Source organism: Cynoglossus semilaevis, chromosome 16 (genome assembly GCF_000523025.1).
Source record: "Cynoglossus semilaevis isolate Cse_v1.0 chromosome 16, Cse_v1.0, whole genome shotgun sequence".
In the NCBI taxonomy this organism is placed as follows: domain Eukaryota; kingdom Metazoa; phylum Chordata; class Actinopteri; order Pleuronectiformes; family Cynoglossidae; genus Cynoglossus; species Cynoglossus semilaevis.
The window spans coordinates 7481979-7505693 of record NC_024322.1 but is presented as its reverse complement, the minus strand read 5'-3'; the positions used below and the strand labels follow the sequence as shown (position 1 = coordinate 7505693).

The window sequence follows — 23715 nt, the reverse complement described above, 5'->3', positions numbered from 1 at the left end:
CTTAATCATCCTCAACTGTTACAAATTCAGCCGAGCTCATTGTGCAAACAACTGCTGAGAGATGGAAATTATTTAGGAAACCGCTCACATCCTTTGGAAGCATCACGCTGAGCCATTAGCAGAAATTTGTCTCTAAACTGTTTGTTTAAGGGATTTGTAGTCTGCATAGCAAATTTGTTGCATTATTTCATTATCTGTTTCGCCCACATGAGATGTGTGTGTGTGGAGCGGAGCTGAAAGAAAAATGTTGTTTTATTTATTTATCATTTGTCGAGCTTCTGTGCGAGACTCCCCGCTGTGGTGGATGAATTACCAAGCACTGAAGCAAGGCAGGTTTTATAGAAAATATATGTTTCTGAAATACTGTAGAGGTGTTGCCAACTGGTCACTATCCAAAAAAACTCTGAAGAAAAATGTTTTTTTAAATAAGATTTTGCCATGTTCCTTTATACACATCAAATACATCAAATCAAATACAATGTTATCAATACATATATATATATATTTACATATATATATACTGTTTTGTAATGAATATGAAAGATATTTAGTTGTGGTTAACCTGGAGAACAACAACTCTATTATAACTGAGTGACAATAGATTCAAGTTTGAATGCTTTACTATTCAGATCTAATGCAGCTTTCACATGGTGTCCCACAGGGTTCAGTATTAGGCCCCGATGTATTAGCAAATCAGACGATGCCTATTTACAAAAAAGAACATATTTAATTGAATTGCTGCTGATCTTTTACTAGATTTTGATAACATTCAACAAGATAACATTTTTTTTCGTGTAGTTTTTGCAGTAGGTGTCACTGTGTCCATTTACACCAATACAACTTTAGAAAACAAACAGATATTCAGAAATCAGGTTCCAAACTAAGCTTCACATGAGAACCTCTGTCTACAGGACCAACACATGACTTTGCTCAACAGTGAATCAGTCTCTACAAACGCCTCCTTTGGAAATCTAATGTACCGTACACTGTTACACTATTACAGCTCAAAGTGAGATTTAACGTTTCTAAGGCATAAAAGGAGATAAAAATTCTAAACTTCATGTCCTCTGGCTTTAGCAATATCCTCACTTATCCAAAAAGATCCCATATCGTGTCAAATTTAATGTCCCTGCACTGGTTACTAATAAAAATCTGTATTCATTTCAGAATATGGCTGTTAACTTTTAAAGCCTGGGACGATCAAACACCACCGTGCATTTATGCTCTTTTTCTCCCTCAATATTCTTTTTTATCTACTGATCTAAATTTTTGACCATTCCTGTCTGTGCGACAAAGGGTGAGTGAGGTTTTCAGTCTGTTGCTTCTTAATTATTGAGAAGTCTACCTCACAGAATCTTTCCATATTCCTCCCTGTTGGTTAATTTCCCAAGGAATTCAGTTTGTTTTTGGAAGATTCATTTCTAGCGTTACATCGGCGTTACATTTTTGTGACTTCATTTTCAGGAAGCTCCAGCGGACCATCAAGGTTGACGTATGGAGGACATTGCTCTCACGCAAACACAAAATGCTGCGCTACGTGTAAATCTTCAAGCATCATTGCACTGTGTGTGTTTTACCTGTCGCAGTGGTTGCACTTGAATGGCTTGGCTCCGGTGTGTTTGCGGTAGTGTCGTGTCAACTCATCACTGCGGGCGAAACGCCACTCGCAGCCTTCCCATGAGCACTTGTAGGGCTTCTCACCTGAGAGGACGAGAGAAACAGCAGGGTGAGGTGGGTGGTAACTACCGCCAATGGAATCACCCATCCCTCCCCCTTTCACACACACACACAAAAGCACACTGCCCACAGGCAAGACATCCTGTTTCTGCACCACAGTCATTTCAATGAGCCAATCCACTCAATTAGCTGTAAATGAAATCTTTTAGCAGCGGGGCATGTTAATTCATAATCACAAATTCACCCTGAAATGAATCTTGTTTGGTTCTCTCCCATCACCTGCCCTCTGCCCACCACTCATTGTGTGCATGCATGAACACACACACACACACACACACACCCGGAGGTGGTTGGATCTGAAATGTAAATGAAGTTTCATCCCCCAGTTCACCAGATGGGAGAAGAGATGCTCTATTGTTCTCAGCCTGTAGTTATCTCTTCGTGATAGTAAACCTTCCAGCTGTGTGTGTGTGTGTGTCTTTGGGTTAGAGGTGTGTGTAATGTGTGTGTGAGATGTGTAGGCGCACTCTGGCTTCAGATGGGACCGGCTGATGTCTGACTCTGACTGTGTAAATGCCTGTTAGACTACTGTTGTTTTTTTCTGGAGCAGCTTTTATACAAAGATCCTGCGATGTTGTTGTTGTTGTGTTGTTAAGACGACTCCTCGTCTTGTTTGTTTACACCGAACAAACACGTTCAGTCTTATTGTTGCCCCAGTGCGTGTGAGCTTAAATAACACACTGCCGTTCTGGAGTCAGAGATGTGAAGTGTACACAACAAAGCTGGCATCTGAGTCACCCTTTAACCCCGGACTTTGATTTGGTTCTGTGACTGCAGTACCTCCACTGCTGGCCATGGGCGGAACAACACAGCTCCAGACTGTTTAATATGTCTCAGTATATAAGACAGAAACAACAATAACAAGCAATTAAAAGAATATATTTCACACCACTGTAAAACTGTGTTTCTTTTACTTTATGCACAGCTATATTTTTTGTCATCTTTTAAAATATTCCTGTGGGTTTAAACCAGGAGCAGGCAGTGGGCTGAAAAAGAAAAAGCACAGCTGTTTATGTTAACACACACAAAAAGAGGCAAAAACACTGGGGTTTGACAGCATATGGAAAAAAAACTGCAGTTTTCACATTATGCAGCCTTAGAACTCACACTAGACTTTACACAAAAATGTGCCTGAAAATGACAAACAACTGGTCCTTCATTTCTGAATCAGCAGACTCAGTATAAAAGTATATTTTTAAAAAAAATCTATAAATATATAGAAACAACAACAGTAACATATATATAATCATACTTTTTTATTTTAACTTTAGATCATTTCTGCACTTTCATCCTGTTCACTTCTGAATTGTGCTCCATGTTGTTTGTGGAGATCTCGGCACAGTATGTTTCACAATAAGAGTCCATGTTAAACACAGCAGTAAAAACCAAACTTTTGCAAGACCAATCAGATCTGATCAGACTGGAATTATTATTATTTCCTACTTGACTTGTTTCTTTTCTTTTCTTTCAGAAATGCCAGACATTTTTTATCGAGCCATCATTATGCAGAAGTCATCAGTCTTAACCTTGGCCAAAATGTACCATTACATTTAAAATGGCATTATTAAATAAAAGGTTGAAATGCAACAAATATTTTGACGGGGAGCTGTTGTTTCTTTAGTGTTCTTACATTTAAAAAAAAATGGTTGTAACACAAAACTCCCCTCCTCCCCCTGAACAAGAGTTCAATAAAATTGAGGGTGTTTTTTTCTTGTAGAGAAACAAGCTGTAGTGTAGAAGAGAAGCTGAGTGGAAGAAAATTGAAACAAGGCCGAGGCTCACGGTGAAGACCCAGGCTGAACAGAGAAGGTACTGCTGCAGAACTGGAGAAAACTGGAATCAACGGTTCCAGGTCCAGTCCTGTGATCTACCAGACTGAACCGCAAGACCCACCGGGTCACGACTCACGGTTTGAGAAACACTAACCCACAGTACAGATTGAGTAATGCTAACAGCTAGCAGTGACTGTGGTTATATTATTCATGCGTTCTGTTGTGGTTTTTCTGCACAGTAATATAAAAACCTTGAAAGTGAGAAAAGTATTTGACCCTGAAAAAGGTCACAGGCTGAAAAACACGTAATCTGACAAAAACTGTTTATCAAATTCTTCTTTTCCTACACTTTGTACCAAATTATTCCCAGATTTACTGTTACAAAGTATTTTCCAGAGAAATGTGACCTTGCATTGTTTGGTGGTATAAGTGAAGCAGGGTTGGTTTTTGCAGCCTCAAGGCGACAATGGTCTCATTTATAGTAAGTGTTTATGTATCAATGGAGTACTACATCACTCACTGTGGTTGTAATAAAAAAAACAACAGAAAATAATGATAATAAGCCAGAGTAAAATGCAGCGACTTCTCAGCTGTGATTAAAATTCTGGCCAAATCTTTCTGCAGACTTTCAGAGTGTGTGTGTGAACTAGGGGGTGGTGACTATAATTGGGATCTTAATGAGTCTTAATGGGGACTAATACAGCAGCTTACAGTCAGTTAGCCAGCTGTCCCCACAGACCCTCCACTCCTGTGTGTACGGCACGCACCGATCTTTGTGACGAGACACACACAAACTCACTCCCGTCCAAAACAAAGTGGGGACATTGTGGTAAGTGAGGCATTAAATTACAAGGTGGAAACATTTTAGGACACAAGTACATCAGTAAAAATGGCCCTTTAGTTTGTCTTTCCTGTCAAGGCCATCTGCCTTAAGTCCCGCTCTAATGCCGGGGAATTAAAATACAACAAAGACAAAATACTTTTTTTCACACCCAAACGTGGGAAAAGATTCTGAGACGCTTCCATTCTTGGCCAGTGTTTAAACAGTAAACCATGATCTGGAGAGATTTTGACCTTCTGTTCTGTGAAAGGTCACCTGTGTTAGTGTGCTGTCAACAACAGATTGCTAACGTCGGGGGGGAGGGAGGGGGGGGGACCCTGCCGGGGAACTCGCCGCCTGACACTGGAAGAAATACGCTCTTCCAGGTATACATTAGAAATAGACAACAATAGATAATTGTGTGACTTCACTGCACACGACTGGAGTCTCCTTTCCAAAACTGTAACGGCTGTGGATACTTCTAATTGTAGGTAATGGCAGACTTGTCCATATGTTCATTTAATGAATCATTTATCCATGATAAACTGGTTACAGATTTGATTTGTATGTTGAGCCTATGACAAGAATTACAACATATATTTGTCATTTATTTTCACCACACTTTAAAATACCATTTTTGAATATCATGGTTCAGAGGAACTGCGACCTGACCCCCCCTGTGGCTGACTATGGAAGCCAGGCAAGTGCCATGGGTGTCACTTGCTTATTTCTATAAGATCCTGTTGAAAATATCCAATATCCTAAGTCAAGTATAATAGGAAAGAAACTTAAAAGAAAATCCAATCTACCCGAAGAGCCACCTATTTTCAGTTATATGAGATTTTTCTGTTTATCCATAAATCCTCAATCACAAGCACATTTTCTCCATCGCATTCGACTGGAATACAGAGCACGAGATTGGTTTTCAGGGCTTTAATGTAATCATTGTGCCAGAATAACCCAACCAACAGAAATCGCACCTTCACAGGTGCAGAAGAGCTGTGAGAGAGGATGATGATGCAATGACAGGTAAAAGGCGACGTGCCTTTTAGAATATCCGTCTGTGGATTGTACCTTCTTGTCCTGAATTTTCCTCAATTCCTGACTCTTTGAAGGGCGGCCGGGGGGGTCATCATTCATTCACAGTGTGCGTCTGTAGAGTGACACAGTTGTTTTGGCACTACATATACGTATATTCCAGCTCATACTCTGCATATTCAAACTCTATATTCAAATCTCATATGTGTTCCTGGTTTTTACACCAACGCTGGTTTTTATTTTTAGCCTTTCTAAATAAAAACTGTAATGTACAACATGCCGATGTGGCCAAGGTGGGTGTGTTTGTGTGTGTGGGGGGGGGGGGGGCCTGCCATCAGGGCATGGAGCTCATGCAGGACAGGCAATAGTAACATTAATTTATTTCAAATGTAATGTTTTCCTCTTTTGACAGGTCACTGATAACTTTTTTCCCTATTCAAATGATGAGTATCAGTTTTCTAGAAAAGGTCTAGTGGAGTTTTGATGTTTTAACTGGAACTTTGTCAACATTTCCACAGTCTTTTATATTAAAGTAGGATATAACCTACTTATTCTGGAATTTAACCCACAACCGCTTGGGTGCAGATCAACTGCACTACCTTCTGGGCTACAGCCACACCAGAACGTCTTAATTACCAATCGGGTGCTGGCTTTGGGAACCACTAATACATTAACTAAACGAGTTCAAAATCTGCTTCCTGTGTCTGATTAGAAGTACAGAGGTAGAACAGGTAGACAATACAGATGACTGCTGCACTGAGTGGCATTGTAGGAAATGTAAGTGTGGGTTATTGGGAGAAAAGTGTGTTTTACACTGGCATTATTCAAAGCTTCATCATTGCCTATGAGAGTGTCTTTACAGCGACTACTCTGACAGTTAAACACTTACACAACTGTTCTCCGCTCCTGGTCTCGCTCCTCTCTCTACATATCCTCCTGTCTCTTGTCTTTTTTTCTTCTCTCTCTCCCTTTTCCCTCACCTCTCTCTCCCCACTGATGGCTGCACATCGTGAAACGTCAAATACTGACTCCCTGAGGGAAATGTTTTTTTCCCTCTGTCTCTGTTTTTACATTGTATTGTACAATGTGTGGATGTGTTAAAGTCAGGATTTCCAGCTTTACAACTGTAAATGATTGGTTAGTGGGTGGAAGCAAATGACAGTACTCTATCCAAATGATGTGGACAACTGAAGTGACATTGGAAGAAAGTATTTGTTTTTACTTTTTTCACTTTAACCCTAATTTTATTCATTAAAATATTAAAGCCTTCTATATATTCAAAATTGATATTGTTTGGGTTTGAAGTTATGTATAGAAGGAGTTTCCACCAATGACCACCAGGTGTTGGTATGAGATTTTTCTGTCTAGTTAAAACAATCTGAATTGCCTCTAAGACAGGAGTAAATGTGACCGAGGACTTTTTTACTGAACTTTTTCTTCACCTTCAGCTTTTTCTTGGATATATTTGAATTTTCAGCTATTTCTGTTCCATATTTTTATTTATCTTGTATTTTTGTTTCGACTTAACTCGCTCATCTGTTGCACCTACAGAAATTGCACTACCCTGTATTTGCTTTTTTGAAAAAGAGTGATAGAGTTAGAATTTTAGACTCCATCTACCGGCATGTGCAACTTTTCCTAGGAGCTGTTTGCTGGTGATAAGTGTCTAGGTTTTGGGACAGAGCTCCTCATATTGTCACTGCTACCATGATGATGAAAAAGAGGGATAGATGGTCAGCACATTCCAACCATTCCAATATCGGTAACTGACGGTTTTCAAAAGAGACTCCTCCGACTGTTGTGTTTAATTTATACAGGGAAACATTTTCTATACATTTGACGTTTTTAATTCGTTTCTCGTTTAATGACAGATTTTCCAGGTTTCATTTGTTTTACTGCAAAACATCCATCGTCACCCTTCCTTGTATACACCGTATATCAGGAAGTTACACATTTTTATAAAGTCCCGAAATCCTCTGGTGCAACTGTGTGAATGTGTGAGATAGCTTCAAGGCTATCTGCATGTGTGAATACCCCCATTCACTGCACAGACTCCACATTCTGAATATGGGACCAATATTTTCAATATATAATAGCAAAACCACTTGGCAGCTTATCCCCCAGGCTTGCTGGAGAAATGCTACACTCTCAACCTGCGTGTTTATGTGTGTGTGTGTAAATGGGGTATGAGTGGGGGCCGCAGGTGCCAGACAGGCGGCCGTTTCACACCCGTCTTCTGTAATTGGCCAGAGCACCCAGTCTTCCTTCAGTAGGACCCCCCGAAGAAAAGAGACACACACAGACACAGAGTCACACACACACATGCATGTTGTTGGTGGAACGAAGCAAGGCCAGCTCGGGCCTGACGCCACAGCAACCATGACGCCAGCCAATTATAGCAAGGCAAGGCAAGGATGCGTGATAAAGTCACCTAGCAACTGAGCGAGAGACAGAAAGAGGGTGTGTGTGCATGTGTGGATGGGTGAGAGAGGACGACAAGAAGAGAGGGAGAGGGAGAGAAAAAGAGGGAGAAAGTGAGAGAGGGAGATTAACAGGCATGGACAATCCACCAGCCACCATCCAATTATGGCAGAGTGTGATGCAGTTGCTTGGCAACCCAAACTGAATGAGTGAGGGGGGTGGTGGTAAAGGTGTGGGGGTGTGGGATTGATTCAGTGGGTCTAAAGGAGCACGTAGGTGTGTGTTTGTGTGTGTGTGTGTGTAGCTGGGTTCGGTACCTTCACTGTGTGAGGCCAAAGCAGAGGTTGAAGTGTTGGAAAGTCAGACTGGAGCTGTCAGTGACCCCAGTCGTGACCTATGACCTTTACCACACTTCAAGCCATAGCTGACTATCAGGGGGAATATATTTGTAATTACACCTAAACCAAAAATAAAACACTCTCTCCCCTTAGAAATAAAGAAGTGAACTTCATAATTTGTTAGTTTCATTGTTAAAGTCAAATGGATCTGCAGGTCCTGTTCAGAAAAAGCCTTTGGCATTTTATATCAATAAATCAGTAACAAACGTGATCTGTGCTTCTTTTTGTTGGTTTGTCTGAATACGTTTTAAATTTTATACAGTATTGGAGCTCAAAATTCTATTTAGGGGCAACTTCAACTGTCCATTAAATGTTTGACATTACATGATTGACAGCTGCCACTGAGAAAGCACTGCAGTAAGTAGACATGGAGCCCTGCGTCAACATGGGGAACTATTTTCAGAGATGTCTAGTCTCTGGCAGTGTTGACGGACTTGTGTTAGTGGCGCTGAGTATCTAGTGGCTTTGGCTTTTAAAATTATACGACACATTTATAGCAGGTAAACTCCAGATGAACAGCACAGTCACTCAGTGGACTTCATTTGCTGTTAAACCTAAAATTGTATTTAAGTTTGAATCAAAAGCAATGGATTGTAATTTAGTCAAAACATGCACAGATTAGAATGCAGTATTTAAGTTGGTCATGTGCTTGAATGCAACTTTCAAAGGAATTATTAAAACAAAGTTTAATACGTTAAAACAGTTAATGCCCTAAACAAGAAGAAGAACACTGGCCAGAGTCAGAGCACCAGATTTTGAACTTTGAACTAACTGTCTTAGTGGATATACAGTACAGTTCTGTCCTTCAGGACCACAGGCAGGTTTGTCCAAGATCAAGTCCAAACTGGAGTCAGGCACTCAACAGTATCAGGTTCGTTGGCAGCTGTAGAAATAATCAAACACTGAGATAATATCTCCCCCAAATTTGAATTGTAATCAACTGCTGTTAATACTAACAAAAGTCAAGCACTCCACATCCCCTCTGATCCACCTCATCTCTACTGATACTCTGTGTCAACTTACTGTAGTGTTTGTGTGTTTTGATTGGACTGCTGCTTAAATAAACAAGACGTGATATGCTGTTATCTCAAGTTCTAAAGGATCCATCTACGACAACAAGGGAGTAAAACACCGAACACCCAGAGCACAGGGAACATCCTGGCTTAGTCACAGTGCAGCTCTGCCTTTAGGACTGAATGAATTCATAGATGTGTTGAAGTTACAAGTCATCGTCTAATTAAACATTTTCTAATGAGAAAATAAACCTGGAATCGCCTTGAAGCCGAAGGTTTTTTGGACTAATATGAAGAGAGGAACGAGGTTTTCAAAGTAATAAGGTAGTGTAGCACATCCATGGTGTTCTCCTGACAAACCCAGCGTTAATGGTGTTCCTAATGGCCTCTGGTGTGTGCACTATGAGGCAGTAAGTGTATTGATGCTGTGCAGCCATTCTGCAGCAGCGTTTCCCTGTGTTTCAGCTTACGATAATCCCTCCCTACATGTATGATCAATGATTTATGGTCATAATAACCCAAAAAGAGGATTAAGCTAATTAAACCACAGCACTGCACTTGTAATTAACATGTCGGGAGGGAATATACCGCCCACACATTTATGTACACACACTCCCCTTCAACACACACATACACAGCAGGACTGCCGTGTGTCTTCTCATTCTTAGTGAATGACTGCACAAAAGCTCATTGTTGGATAGCATGACTCGACTGGAGAATCATCAGACGATTCAAAGATACTGCAGCTTCCAGTCAAGCCAACACAAACCCGGCTCCTCTATTGCTCCATTGTGGATTAGCTATAACAGTGTCACAGCAGCTGTAGGGCCTTTGGGCTATATGATAGGTGCTACCCTAAAATGTAATGCTATACCAAGTCATGCAATGGTCACTGGGTTCATATAATCCTGTATCATGCTGGATTAATGATGCCAAGTCTGTCAGTGTGGAGGTCTGCAGGCTATGTGCAGTAATCCAAGAAAACTGCTCACAGTGGAAGATGAAACTTCAGGCCACAGCCAACTCCCTTACTGCCCCCAACCCCCCACTGCCCTCCCACATTCACTATATAATGGTGCGGTTAAAGCTAAAGCTGAGTAATGCTACCTTCAGGTGGCAAAAGTCTATACAAGTCTCAAGCTTCAGACGAGTGTCAGGTCTAATACTTCTGGTATTACCTACTTTAATATGTTTCAAATGAATTCTCCAGAAAAAATGAAATATTTTCAGTAGATTGTCTGAATTTTTCTCACTCTGTGTTCTTTGTCCTTTTTTGTTCTAATGTTTGACATTTCCTTAAGACTCTGTTTCACACTGCCCCCTCCCCCCACAAAAGTGTCTCCTTCATCAACCTAAAAGCCTAACTACACATGCTCACTCTGCACAAAACCTTCAGCTACATGTCACTGGACACATTACCCTGGTGTGTGTTCTTTTTGAGGGTCACTGACAGGCCAGCTGTGGTTAGCAGCTAACGCTGCACGTCAGGCCCAGTTGGACATGGCAGGATTGACAAGGTCATTTGTTACCAATCCAGTCATTAGGCAACCATCGAGGTGGAGCATTTTATCACTGAGCTGTTATCATGACTAATGAGGGCAGTGATAAATATGAAGGGCCGCGCCTATTAAACAGTCAAACATCTGAACATCTGATAATGTATGCGCAAATTTCAAGAGGGTTACAACCAGATTCAAAAGAGTTGAGCAATTTGAAAGGAGCATATAAACGTAGAACAGTCAAATGGATTAAAATGATTCATGGGTCAAGTATTCTGAACTTAAAATGTCAGAGACTCCTCATCAAGACAATTGAATAACACATAAGACCTCTGACCTGTGTGGGTTCGCTGGTGGGCCTTCAGATGGGAGCTTTTGGTGTAAACCTTCCTACAGCCATTGAACTGGCATCGGTGAACCCTCTTCTTGTTCTCTGCCACGTCTCCTCCCAGACTTCCTCCTCCACCTTGCTCACTGTCACTCAGGGTTCCTCCTCTGCTGGGCGGGGATGGTAATGCTCGTGCTGCCACCAGCTTAGCCGCTCCTAAGCCCACTTTCTTTGCCACAAATTTGAGCGTTAAGGTACCGTCCGCCGTCGCAGTAAGTGTTTGTGTGGGTTTGATGAGGTGACGGCCGAGCTCTGGTGAAGATGGAGGTGTTAGGGATGTGACGGCAGCACTAAGCTGTGCAGCGTTGACTCCCCCAAGTGCTGTCTCAGTGGTAGTAAGGGTTTCACTTCCTGCTTCTGCTGGGGTCTTGTTGACGGTAGGCACCTGGAGGACCTTGGCCTGGACCTTGGGGAGTGTGAGGAGTAATGGAGGAGGGCTGGGCTGCTCAGGTAGGCTGGGGAGAAGAGGGTCCATCAGATCTTCATCACTGTCACCACCCTGCATAAACGCTGGTGTTAGGAGACAATCGAGCTCCTCGTCAAAGAGTTCCGACAGTCGCTTGGGCTCTGTCTGTAGGTAACGCTCCAGCTCTAGACATGTCTGCAAGACAAAGACACACAAACCTTGGGTCAGACTTCACTGAATATCTCCTGAAACAGGTCACACCACTGTTTGTGAGGAAAATTGTAGATATTTAACATATCCATGGTAGACAGCCCCTACTGGCTGGCATTCGATATTGCATTCTCATTCCCCTACTGGCTGGCATTCGATATTGCATACATTTTGGAAAACACATTTATTCTAAATATAATCGACGCCATTAACACGTAGAAGCAGTCCAAAAATCACATCTGTTACCTGTTGCTCCTCAAAGAGACAATCTTGTTTAACTATAGGAACACAGTTCCAGTTGTTACTACCATCCTAAGATCACTGCACTGCACTGCTCTATAAATCACTCCTGAGTCTTGATAATATGCTACCACTTTAGCTAAATTCTGGGCACATTTATCAGCCAAAACTACTACTTGATAAAAGGCTAAAGAATGACCCCTGCCATGGTTGAAATGACCAACTGTTGACTTATTGGTATCATATCAAAGTCACACACCTTGTACACACAAGCATTCACCCTGAAACCATTGTAGCCGTGTGAAAGTAGCCTTCCCAATGACTCTCCGTCACAAGAGTCATTATCAGTGTGAGGGCGGTTGGCAGCAGAATGTGGGCTGGGGTATATGAAAACAAATGACCAATGCATTTTTGATTTAAACTGAGGAGAGTCTCGCCTCATGCAATTTCTTCTGACACCCTTATATTCGACCACTTCCCTCAGACTGTAGAGGAAGAGTGCATACACTGTTTGCTGGTCTATTTAATTTCAAACTCCCACTATAGCCCATTTCTCTGCAGCTGCTGACCATGTCACCTGGCACGCGGCAGTCCTGTGAGAGGAGGGATTTAGTCTGTGACTGATTGCTGCTGCCTGGCTAAGCTCTCTGGAGCCTTGAACTGTAGTGGCCTTTTCTGTTTCCCTCTGCTCACCCAAATCAACCAGCCATGGAAGGTATCTCACAAGATAGAGGGTGGAAGGCGAGTGAGATGATGAGGGAAAGTCAAACAAGAAACAAAGTAGAAGGAAGGCAGATAAGTAGTAAGAAACTGGCGGAAATTGAAACGTACTTGGAAAGCTGTTGTTTCAGCCTTTATCCACAGATAACAGAGACATCTGTGCGGATCCAGCTTTTGGCATCGGCACAGTTGCTGGTCAAAGATACCTGCTACTACAACTCAATGGATTTTTTTTTCCAGAAATGTTCTCATCACTAATCTACTCTTCTAACCTCAAAGGTACACTGGTACTCCCTCCTCCTCTTTTCTCAGTCTATCTAATTTCAGCTCCCTCTCACTCAGACTAACAAGTGCACTTCTGTCGTCTACAAGGGATTTTTACACTGATCCAACTCCTTCTTTGATCCCTTCCACCTGCAACAATGAAGTAATAAAACAGATTCTGTTTCTGCTTCATACATACAGAAAAAAAGACATTGATATGGTTGAAGTTGTGCCTTAATTAGATTAATCAACTATTATGCTGATGATACAGTGATTTACAGGGTGTCATTTATTGTAAATCAAGCTCCTCGGCCAATCTGACAAGCTTTTTAATTAGTACAGAGATCTCCGTTTGATTTAAAACTAAAAATTACTGAAAGGCCACTGAATCTTGCCCTCATCACTGTTGTCCTAGGCTTTTACACTATCATCATAGCTACGTAAAAAATGTCTCAAAATACCATAAAATACTGGCTGAAGTTATTATGTTGATACATCCTTGTTACTGCAGAGCAAATCCTCACATGAAAGGAAACTGTGGCAATAGTCACACAGCATATCAAGGCCCATTTCTTTTTACATTTCACTGTAAATGATCTGATAAAATAAAAATTAGCATTAGCAATCTGTTTTAAAATACTATGTAGAGTACAAGTAATTTCCCTAGCGACAACAGTGCTAAATTCAAGTTAAAAAAAAATAGACTAGTCCTGTGTTACGAAAGTGTGTAATTCTGTTTTATTGAAGTCTGTGTCCATCAAAAGACAACAGGTCAGTCCACAGCTGTATCTGTGGATTAGGGAATGTCTTTCAGCTACCGTCCTGTGAAGCTGTCCTTTAGCACAGTGCTCTTACTTTGGCTGAAGGCCTTCTGGCAGCTGAAGCTTTTCATCCTGATCCCTTGGCTCCTTTCACCTCTGTCATCGGAGCAAATTACAGCCACTACACAAAAGTTTTTTTTTTCCTTAGCTGCAGCTGGTTGTCTCCAACCATTCAGAGAAAACACTGCTGGAACTTAATTTCTGCTTAGTCCCAGTGACGAAACCAACGTATTTCGTGTGAATATCTGTTGAGAGGTGATAAGCTGAACTTTCCTCCCTCTTTTCATCCTCCCTTAAAAGAATGCCCTTTTCCAAAGAATGCCTATTTGCATGTGAATGTAAATTAAAGATATTTCTTCACAATGCTTCTTGGAAACTTGAAAACGATAAGCAAAAATGTGTGGTGTCGCCCAGCAGCATTGTACTTTGTAAAGATGCTATTGTGATGTAAACGTCTTGGTTGACTTTTGGTCCAGATTGTTAAAATGATTCAAAAGAATTTGTCGTTCTATAAATAACTGCTTTTGTGACATAACATCTAGTTTGGGTTTTATACACAATCTCTTTGTAATATAGATCAGTGGCTGCTGAAGCCTTAGGAAACTAATACTAAGGATGATAAAAAAAAGCCTTTAGGATTTCACTGGATATGGGAACAAAGAGAAGCAGCATTGTTCACTGATTAGTCAGAGGAATGACTGCATGGGCAGCTCTATTTCCTGGAAGTAAGAAAAAACATAAAATGACATAGTTAAATTAGGCCTGTAAAAAGTTGTTAAGAAATGAACAATGATCAGAGTCTCTGGTAAAAAAATGAGACATTGTAATTTATAGTTCTATGTGACTTATTGTTTAGACCTGGCGCCCTGATGTCACACCTATTGTAAGTTCTCATTGTTCTAAAGTGTGAAATTCAGTGAGACTGAACAAAGCACTGAGAGATGTGCAGGAAAAGTTTCATTTTCACTTTTGGGAACTAAAGTCTGTGATATAATGTTCCAGACTTCCAATGGCTTCCTGGAGCTTTTTATATACAAATACATGCGATTACATTATGAAGATTTTATTTTCTGGGGAAGGTCACACCTCCATTAGGATACATTCAATAGGAACCAAAGAAAAAATCTCAATATTCCATTTTTTTGGCCACAGATGGGATCCACCGTCAGCTTGTAGCTGTGTCGCTAACCATTATTTTGCATGTATCCATTAAACAGCCACTGTTTATCTGATAACAGCTTGGAGGAGACCTTGTCCTCATCATGTGGGTGGTTTATATCATTACTCCGTAATAACATCCTGTTTATTGTAATTTGTGGGAATAGCAGAGATTATTGCTGATTTTTTTCGAGGGGCATGCCTCCAGAGATAATTCACATAAGTGATTGAAACCATTTTTTTTTTTTTTTGCGAGGGATGCCCTCTCTGATGTAACTTTCCTTCTACTGGGTTGGTCACTGCAAAACATGTGCAAGTTGACATTCATTCTCTGGCTCAAGGACACGTTGGTATTCTATTGGTTATTAGTGCATTAAGCCTTGATCTTCTGGTTAAAAGGACAACCTCCATTCTGTTGACATGCTCCTCAGGAACATACAATGATTGTTTATCTTTGGTCTGTCAATCACAGTTCTCCTCATTCTCTCTACAGAAAGGAGTCTCATTAGATCGACTTCTCCCTCTCAGAGTAAATACAGTCAGTGGAAGTGGTTTCCACAGGCGTACTGTACCATTGTTTGCACTTGGACTAGAAATCAAAAATAGAAAGGTCTGCAAGTCTCGTGGTGGGGGCTGGACCAACGCTGAGGATTGGGGGAGGTGGGCGAGGAGGACAGAGGGTAGAAGGAGCCCGGGGCAGTGAAAAAAGGAGCGAGCAGCAATCAAACCCACGGCCAGCAGTGAACGCATCATCGTCTCTGACATCACACGACCTTCTCCTCCGTGTTTCTCCTACAGACCATGAATATCAGGTAACAATGACATGTAAGGCCTAAAGCATGAGTGTGTGTGTGTGTTAAAGTGTGTTAGTGTGTGTCTGCTGGCTAACATCTCAGACTGATACCATGTGCAGGCCTCACCTCCTGTCCCCCAGTCCCACACCATATGGAGAAAGGTAGTATCGGATAACACACACACACACACACACGCACACAGTGAAGTAAAAGCACCAACCGAAACACTGAAACACATGATTGACTGTCTGAGCAATTCAACACTTGGATGGACACGAAATCCTAGCGACTGAATCACTGCAGACAGTAAACTGAAGAAAATGTGTCTCAATGACAGAGCAGAAAAACACAAGACAATTTGTGTAAAGTGAAAAAAAAACATCTGACATTGAGGCCACAGGTCTAATGGTTGATGCAGGAATCACAAAACTTGAGCTGCTGTAAATTCTCTGTTCATTTTGAAGTGTTTGGTGCCAACTGTCCTTCAAATTCCACGCTGCTTCAAACAACTAACTTTGACTCTTGAAGAGTCAGACCTTGAGAGACAAAGCACTTTTGATGAATCACCGATTTCTTCCGGATCAAAATATTCAGCACATTCCGAGTATTGCTATACTGTTGAAAGCGCTCCCTCAAAAAGCCCTAGTTTTATCCTTACATCTCACCATATCTATTACTGGTGCATCAGACATTTCCGTGTCCTGCTTACTTCTTACTTCTTTCTTTTTTTTAACCTTCTTTGTCTCATATACAGTATCTACTGGTTCTTAGTACAAACACAGAAAACTCCTGATGAACATCTCATCTTCAACCCAGCTCATCGTCTTATCTATCTGTTCTTCTACAAACCAGAGATCTATAGTAGGTTTTCCTGACCTTTTATAGATCTTCTCTTCTTATCCTGCTGCTATCATTCAGCCCCAACACTTCATCTTCATCTTCATCCTCCTCCACCTCACTCCATCTGCAGCCACATCTTCACCTCTTTTCTGCACTCTCCACTATTTTGGATGGTTAACCCTAAACACTGGGATTCATCATCTTCAGCCCTCCCCCCACCTCCCCCACACAGCTTCATCTTACCACCAACCCACTGTCATGCAGAGTCTTCTACTCTCCAGAGGAGAACTTAAACTTTTTCTTTTTCCCTCCCTTTGCCAAACTGTACACTGTCATCTGAAAACATCCAAAACCACATCCATACTGTCTGGGCTCTTCTGACTAACAATACTCCAATAAATTCGGTACTACAAAAAGTCTGAAAATAGTCTTAAACTGTCTGTTAACGTTTAACTTTGGAACAGATTGCGTATAAGGAATGGCTTTATACTTCACTATATGTGAAAAAGTAAAAGGAAAGCATATTTGTGTCTAGTTCTTTTTTTATAGTTTGTTTTAACATTGTGTTTCACAAATAAAACAATGAAAAATGTATGAGGAATAAAATATTGGAATATCACTTTTTTCAAGAGTTTGATGTAAAATCTCTTCTGAAATGTGGTAGCTACCACTGATGTGTGTGTGTGTGTGTCCATCCTGCTGTGGTCCATCAATAATGAATGCAGAGAGCAGAGGGCCCTGGATGGAAGCGCTAAGAGCTTTTGACAGACAAAGGATCATCGAGGACAAAGCTCCGCAAACAGACTGAAGTGGATTCGACGCAGAGATGCTCCGTCTGTGTTTACATCTGCATTCAAGACCCCATTTCCAGCACAGGACAATTGTTAAATTAAGCCATTGACACAATTCTGTAAAGTGACACTCACTGTGATGATCTGCTTCAATCTCAGTAACTGCCACCAAATCTGGCAGGGCATGATTTTTTGCCATTATAATTTCACTGAATCCACCAACCCTAGACAAATATAATAAAGACACGAATCCCGAACATGGACAGCACAGATTTATATTAAACCTAGTTACTTTAGTTAAATTAGTAAATTTCACTGCTCTAATTCAGAACATTATGTCTTAAGTTCTAGTTCTGCAGTAAAGTTCTATAACATATGGATCTTTGTTTTACAACAGTGATACATTACAGTTATTATTTTTCTACCATGTCAAACCAATTTAAAAATGTCACTGCTAATTATGTTCTAACATCTGAGTACAATCAGTCAAAAAAAAGTTTAGCTTCTTGGAAACAGTGAAATACCTCGAGGCCAAAGACATTGAATAATCAATCTGGGTGATCTATAGGCTGCATGTCCTTGTGTGGCCCACACGGGCCACATAACAGACATTGGTTTCATCTAGGTTTGATAATGGCCAAAAAACAGTGGCAATTAAGCAATGCAGAAATGTTGCTAAGGGAGTTGATCAAGAATAAAACGATCGCCCTCATCATTACACCAACAACGCCGGCCTGGACTGCTGATGTGAAGCAGGATTGATGGATACCTCCATGCAACAAATTCAGACCCGCCTACATAATTATTGTGGAAGAAATGAGGAGTCATTAGTCCAGGCGACATCAACTACAACCTAATTTTCTTTTTCCCAATCTACCAAAAGACCGACTTCTTCTTCTTTAGCAGCTGCTTCTAGGTTTGAGGTGCTTTTAAAGATGCTCCTCTGCAAACCTTGGTAAGCTGCAAGCTCATGTTGCATTAAACCTTATAAGCTGTTTACAAGGTGTCCCTAATAAAGTGGCTGCTGAGCATACAGGAGGAAGTCTTACAGCAGATAAGTTGAGCAGGGTGCAGTGGTTCCTAAACTGTCCTCAATGAACCAGAGCGAGAGCAGTGGCCAAATATCTTACATCAAAGATATTTAATTTATCAGCCAGTTTCTACGCTTTTAATGTCTGCACTTAAATTATACACCTGCACGCCATCGCTTTTTACCTCGTGAACTTGAGAGTCAAAAGGAAAGTCAGCACCTCTGGCATTTTAAAATCGCTCATTGAGAGTTCTCAGTCTTGATTAAATTTTAAAACATTATGGGTGGGAACCTTCTCAGAACTTTTAACGTGTATCAATTAAATGTGATTGGACATAAAGGCTTTTGGTGACATCATCACACACACACACACACACGGACGGCAGAAATGTACTGAAAAGGTTTAAATGCTGCAGGCTATTTTTGATCACTTGAGAGTCGGCGTGGCTCCACATGCCATCGACGCAGTAATTCAGACTCCACTGTCTTTGTGGACCTAGTCTCTAACAAAGCACACACACACACACACACGCTGCAGCACTGCAGCTTTCTTAGACATGAAAAAGCAGCTTCTCTGCCACTGGCAGCCGTTTGATATTGTACACAGTCTGGAGCATGAGACATTATATATTCACACACATCAGTTAAAAGTCATTATCCTCTTCTCACACTCACAAACACAAACACACACATCTGCTGTGTACATATCCGCATCGGAGAATTAGCTGAATAAAGAGCCTCTCTCTTTTGCTTTTTTTCTTTCTTTTGAGTGGTTAATTAGCCATCAGAGCTGGCAGTGTGGGGAGAGCGAGGTCCATCAAGAGGTAGAGCTTCAAAGAACAGTTTATGGAAGCTGAAGCACTTTAATTAGGAGCCATTTGAAGGAGAAAGCAAAAGAGAAAAACAAAACATAAAGCCAAAAGCTTTATAATGTGAAGTGAAAACAAACACATGCTCTCACGGCGGCAGGTTCAGGCCGACCGGGACAAACTGGACCATTAAAAAAAGGGTCAAATCAGATCCTTTTCTACATCAGTAAAAGCAGAACTGATAATTCAGGTAAGTCTGTAGTACATGAATCTGACATCTTTATTTAAAAAAAAAAAAAACTCCAATAATTCAAATTAGATAGAGTTACAAAAAAGGCCCAGTAGAGGGCAGGTTTGTAACTTAACAAATATAAATCTACTATTAAATCCCACAGAAGAAGAGCTGAGGTGCAGGTGGGAGGGCCAGGATCAGCTGAGTTCAATGTTCAGAAAATAACAGTAGTTGGAAATGTACATGTTGGAGACCTTAAAAAAAGCGGAGCAAAAATAATTAAAACTCGGCTAAAAGATGGCAAAACAAGAAAAGGTCAGACATAATGGCCAAAAACAAACAAAGTTAGGCTCAGAATAGCAAAACATTTGATAAAATTGTTTTGATAGCAAACTAAACCGCCCCTGAAACATAATGGCTGCGATAAAACCTGTTATTTTTCCTGTGCAGACCCGGTTTTTTGATTCATTTTTGTTTCTGTTGGCTTGCAGCTGAATGAACCGTAATAGATTTATTTGGTTTCCTTTTTATACACAACCTTTTTGCAATTGAAAAACAGACAGCAGTGAAAAGGGCAAGCTGAATCTGAAGATAGAGGATCATCATTCTTCCTTCACTAAGCATAATCTGAACAATATACGAAGAGCTGCCGGAGTCAGATCATCATAACCAGACTGCAGACTTTCATGCGTCAAGCTTTTATTTTTTCGTCTGCAGCAGGATTGTAGAGTTCCAGACTGCTCGTCTACTCATGTGCTAAGAAAATCCTTCTGGCATCAGTGCCTCAGCAGAGGAACACGTCGGTGATAAAACATGGAGGAGCTTAAAAGTGAGAATGAGCATCTTGTCACTGTACTTTAGGATGAGACTCCGAGGCTGCTTTTCACCACAGCCTTTGTCCAGAGTTTATATCTTAGTGGGTTCATACAGACGTTGTGGGGGTTTTTTTTGGTTATTTTTCTTCCTGTGAAAAACAAAAAAATATCCACTGTGATAGGAGGACCACTTAACTACCTCTGATAATTAACAGCCACACTATCTAACACCAAGGACCTCATCCTAACTCGGAAAACTCAGTTAAAGCTGAATAGATACCCCCACCCAGGAATAAAAATACATATGCAACATTTACCGTCACCACTATGTGGTGCTGTAGCACACTATTTAGTAATATTTATATGTTTATAGGTTCTTTGCAGTTTGCTGCTGATGTGTGCCCAGATCATTGGAGATGATTCTGAAGTCAGTGATGCATCACACTGTAAGCAGTATAAAAAAATCTTTACTAAAATATTGATTAAAAAAGTCCAACACACTACACTGGTCGGATTTGATGAATGATCAAGGTGAGGATGTCAGAAATTTTTTACATGAATTAACCTACAAATTTAATATTCAATGTTTTCAATCATGTTTCTAGTAAATGCCATAACATGTGTACAACCTTTGGATGTTCTTCTTCAGTGTTGTGCTCCATTTGCTCTTTGGTGTCAATATTGACATGATGACGTGTGATCTAATCTCCTATGACTAGTCAGGAAGAGTGTTTACCGTGACATTACTCACAATAACCAAAACAGAATCAGCTGTGTGTGAATCATGTAGCAGTGATGCTGACACATCATGATGCCTCCACTGCTGCTGCTGCTGCTGCTGCTGCTGCTGCTGCTGCTGCTGCAGTGACGGCGCTGACACCGTGTTTGTGCGAACACCTGTGCTGGCTGTCACTCTGTTCAGGTATCCGCTCATCCGGACTCTAATTGAAAAAGCAGCAGGACAAAGGAAATTCCCGGGAGGATTGATTTGAAAAAACAGGGGGGGACTGGGCTTCAGTAAAGAGCCATTAATGGAGACAGGACCCTGGAAAAGCAGGAAGCAGACTTTGATGTAAGAGTGTAAGAAGGTTAATGTGGAAAAAAATGAGCAGGGAACTGACAAAACCCCAGCTGGGTAGAGGAGATAAATGAAAATCATGAGTTTAAGTCGCGGCAAAACGTGTCATTAGAGGTTTGATTAGATGAAAACTTGGAAACAATCATTTCACTAATTTTGGGTTGATTACAAAAGAGAAGGAAAGACAAAGAGATGATGAGAAGAATGGAATGAGACACACACACACACACACTGAGAGGGAGAGTGAGAGCTCATGTTGAAGCTCCCCCCTCCTCCCCCCCCCCCCCTCCCCCCCCTCTCCCTTTCCCCCCTCTCTCAGCATCACCTCCAACCTCTGGCCTCAGCCAATGAAATTTTAATCAACGTTCTGTGATGCGGGAGAGCACTCAGACTCTCCTGCTGTCTAACTGCACTCTCTCTCTCTCTCGCTCTATCTCTCTCCCCATCTTTTCTTTATTCTCTCTATTTCTTCTCCTCAGAGCATCCACCTCCCTCGCTCCCTTTGTCTCCCTTTCACCTCTGTAATCATCTTGTCCTCCTCGCGTTTCTCCTCACTGCACATGTGTGTCACCTCCTCCTCATTGATAAAGCAAAGGTCACCTGCTCCTCCGTCTCCCTATCGTCTCCTTTCACTCCTGGTCTTTTATCATTCCCCTAAGTTTGCTTCATGTCCTTTGGCTTTTCTTTTCTTCCTCCTCCTCTCTTTCTTTTCCTCTTATCCCATCCTCCCATTTTAAGGTGAAACATCTGCAGAGCCTCATTATTTCAGCGGCAGCACTTTTACTGCCAGACAGAGAAGTGATTCACAGTGGTTTTGTTTTAGTCACAGGTCTGAGCTGAGAAACAGCAACACAGACCAGGAACAAAACCTGAAAACCTGAAATGCACCAAGATACAATGAAAAACCCTGGCAGTTAATGATCTGCTGCTGTCTAATGATGAGATGTATCTCTTATTAATACAGAACCAGGCAGGGAGAAGAGTCACTCTTAGACCGCAGAAAGAGCAAGAGTGAGCTAAGAAGGTATAAAATGAGAACAGGAAATCGCAGCAGTTGAATATTGACTGCTCATTAAAATCTACAAAACACGTTTCTACTCAGTTGATAGCAGAATATGAGACATCGGTGTGCTGTGTGCAGGGATGTTCTCCTCAGCTTACCACTGTCAGTGAGGCAGTGTGCAGTCTGTTGGCACAGAGGTGCCACCCAAGTGCTTCAAAGCCCGTGGCTGGATGAGCCTGGAGCTGAACAAGCTGCTGAATTTCCCCATTTCTGTACAGAGGGAATTAGATTTGTCCGTGACGGTTTGTCTATGATGACTTTTAGTGACACTCTCTGCTCTTTTCCTCCGTCACTGACTCCACACTGGAGTCTTCACTGTCCGGGTCTTTTCCACCATCACCTCACTGTTTAGTTTATGGAGCCACTGCAGCTCTCTATGCATTATTCAGCTCCCCAATACACCTCAGCACACAACGGAAGGAAAGCAGTAGAAAATTCCCGTGGTGAGATTATAAGACAGATTTTATGAATAGAGGAAGAAATATGACGGTTGATGTAGTAAACAGTGATTTAGTCTTGGGATTTGGTTTGAAGTCAGGGTTAGTAACAAGAACTACCTTACAAAGTGCTTACAAAGAAAATGTGATATTGGATAAAATAACACTAGGAGCCTTATACTAGATGTATGTGTAAATATATATATACATATATAATGTTATGTGTAAATATATATAAATACATATATTCAGATTTATAATAATTTATAATAATATATTATAAATGTTGTTATATATTTATACATATATTTGTATATAAATATATACATACAGACACATATATACATATATTTAGTAACACTTCAGGAGAGTTCCTTCCTAACTGAAACTTCTGTCCTAACTTGAAGCTGACGGACCGCACTGACAGAAGTGTCGAAGCAGTTGATGTGATTTTAATTGAGTCACATCAGAGATGTGACCAACAAATGAAACCATTATCATCAGCCACAATAAGAAATAACCATCATAACATAGCCAAATAAATTCTGTTAACTTCACATTCACATCAACGGACAATGAATCGTTTCACACACACACACACACACACACACACACACAAGCCAGCTAAGTCAATAAGCGTTAATGTCCACTTATTTCTCAGGCATTCGCAGACATTTATGGCGACCGAGCTCTTTCAAAGTCAGTTGAGCAGAAGAAAGAAGATGGAAAAATATTAAGGTTGTTGCATTAGGATGAAAATGATTCTGCAGCATCAACATGATTAAACACATCCAGGACAGACGTCGGTGTTCTTTTCATATTATTTCCTTCTGTGGAAAAAACCCCAAACCGTCACAGCCGAGACTCCCTTCAGCCTACACCCCCTCATCCTCGCTCTGTGACCCCCCCCCCCCCCCCCCC

General features: G+C 41.1%; 1 protein-coding gene across 3 annotated transcripts in view; it reads right to left on the bottom strand.

The window, feature by feature from the left end:
* The window catches only part of klf7b (Kruppel like factor 7b), a 75296-nt gene that overhangs the window by 5359 nt on the left and 46222 nt on the right, over nt 1–23715 (bottom strand). For all 3 annotated transcript variants that reach the window (XM_025063551.1, XM_025063552.1, XM_008328368.3), the window contains 2 exons: nt 11036–11687; nt 1578–1701 (listed from right to left, as the gene is read on the bottom strand). In XM_025063551.1, the coding sequence (XP_024919319.1) occupies nt 1578–1701; nt 11036–11687 (776 nt within the window). The remainder of the gene's footprint in view (nt 1–1577; nt 1702–11035; nt 11688–23715) is intronic.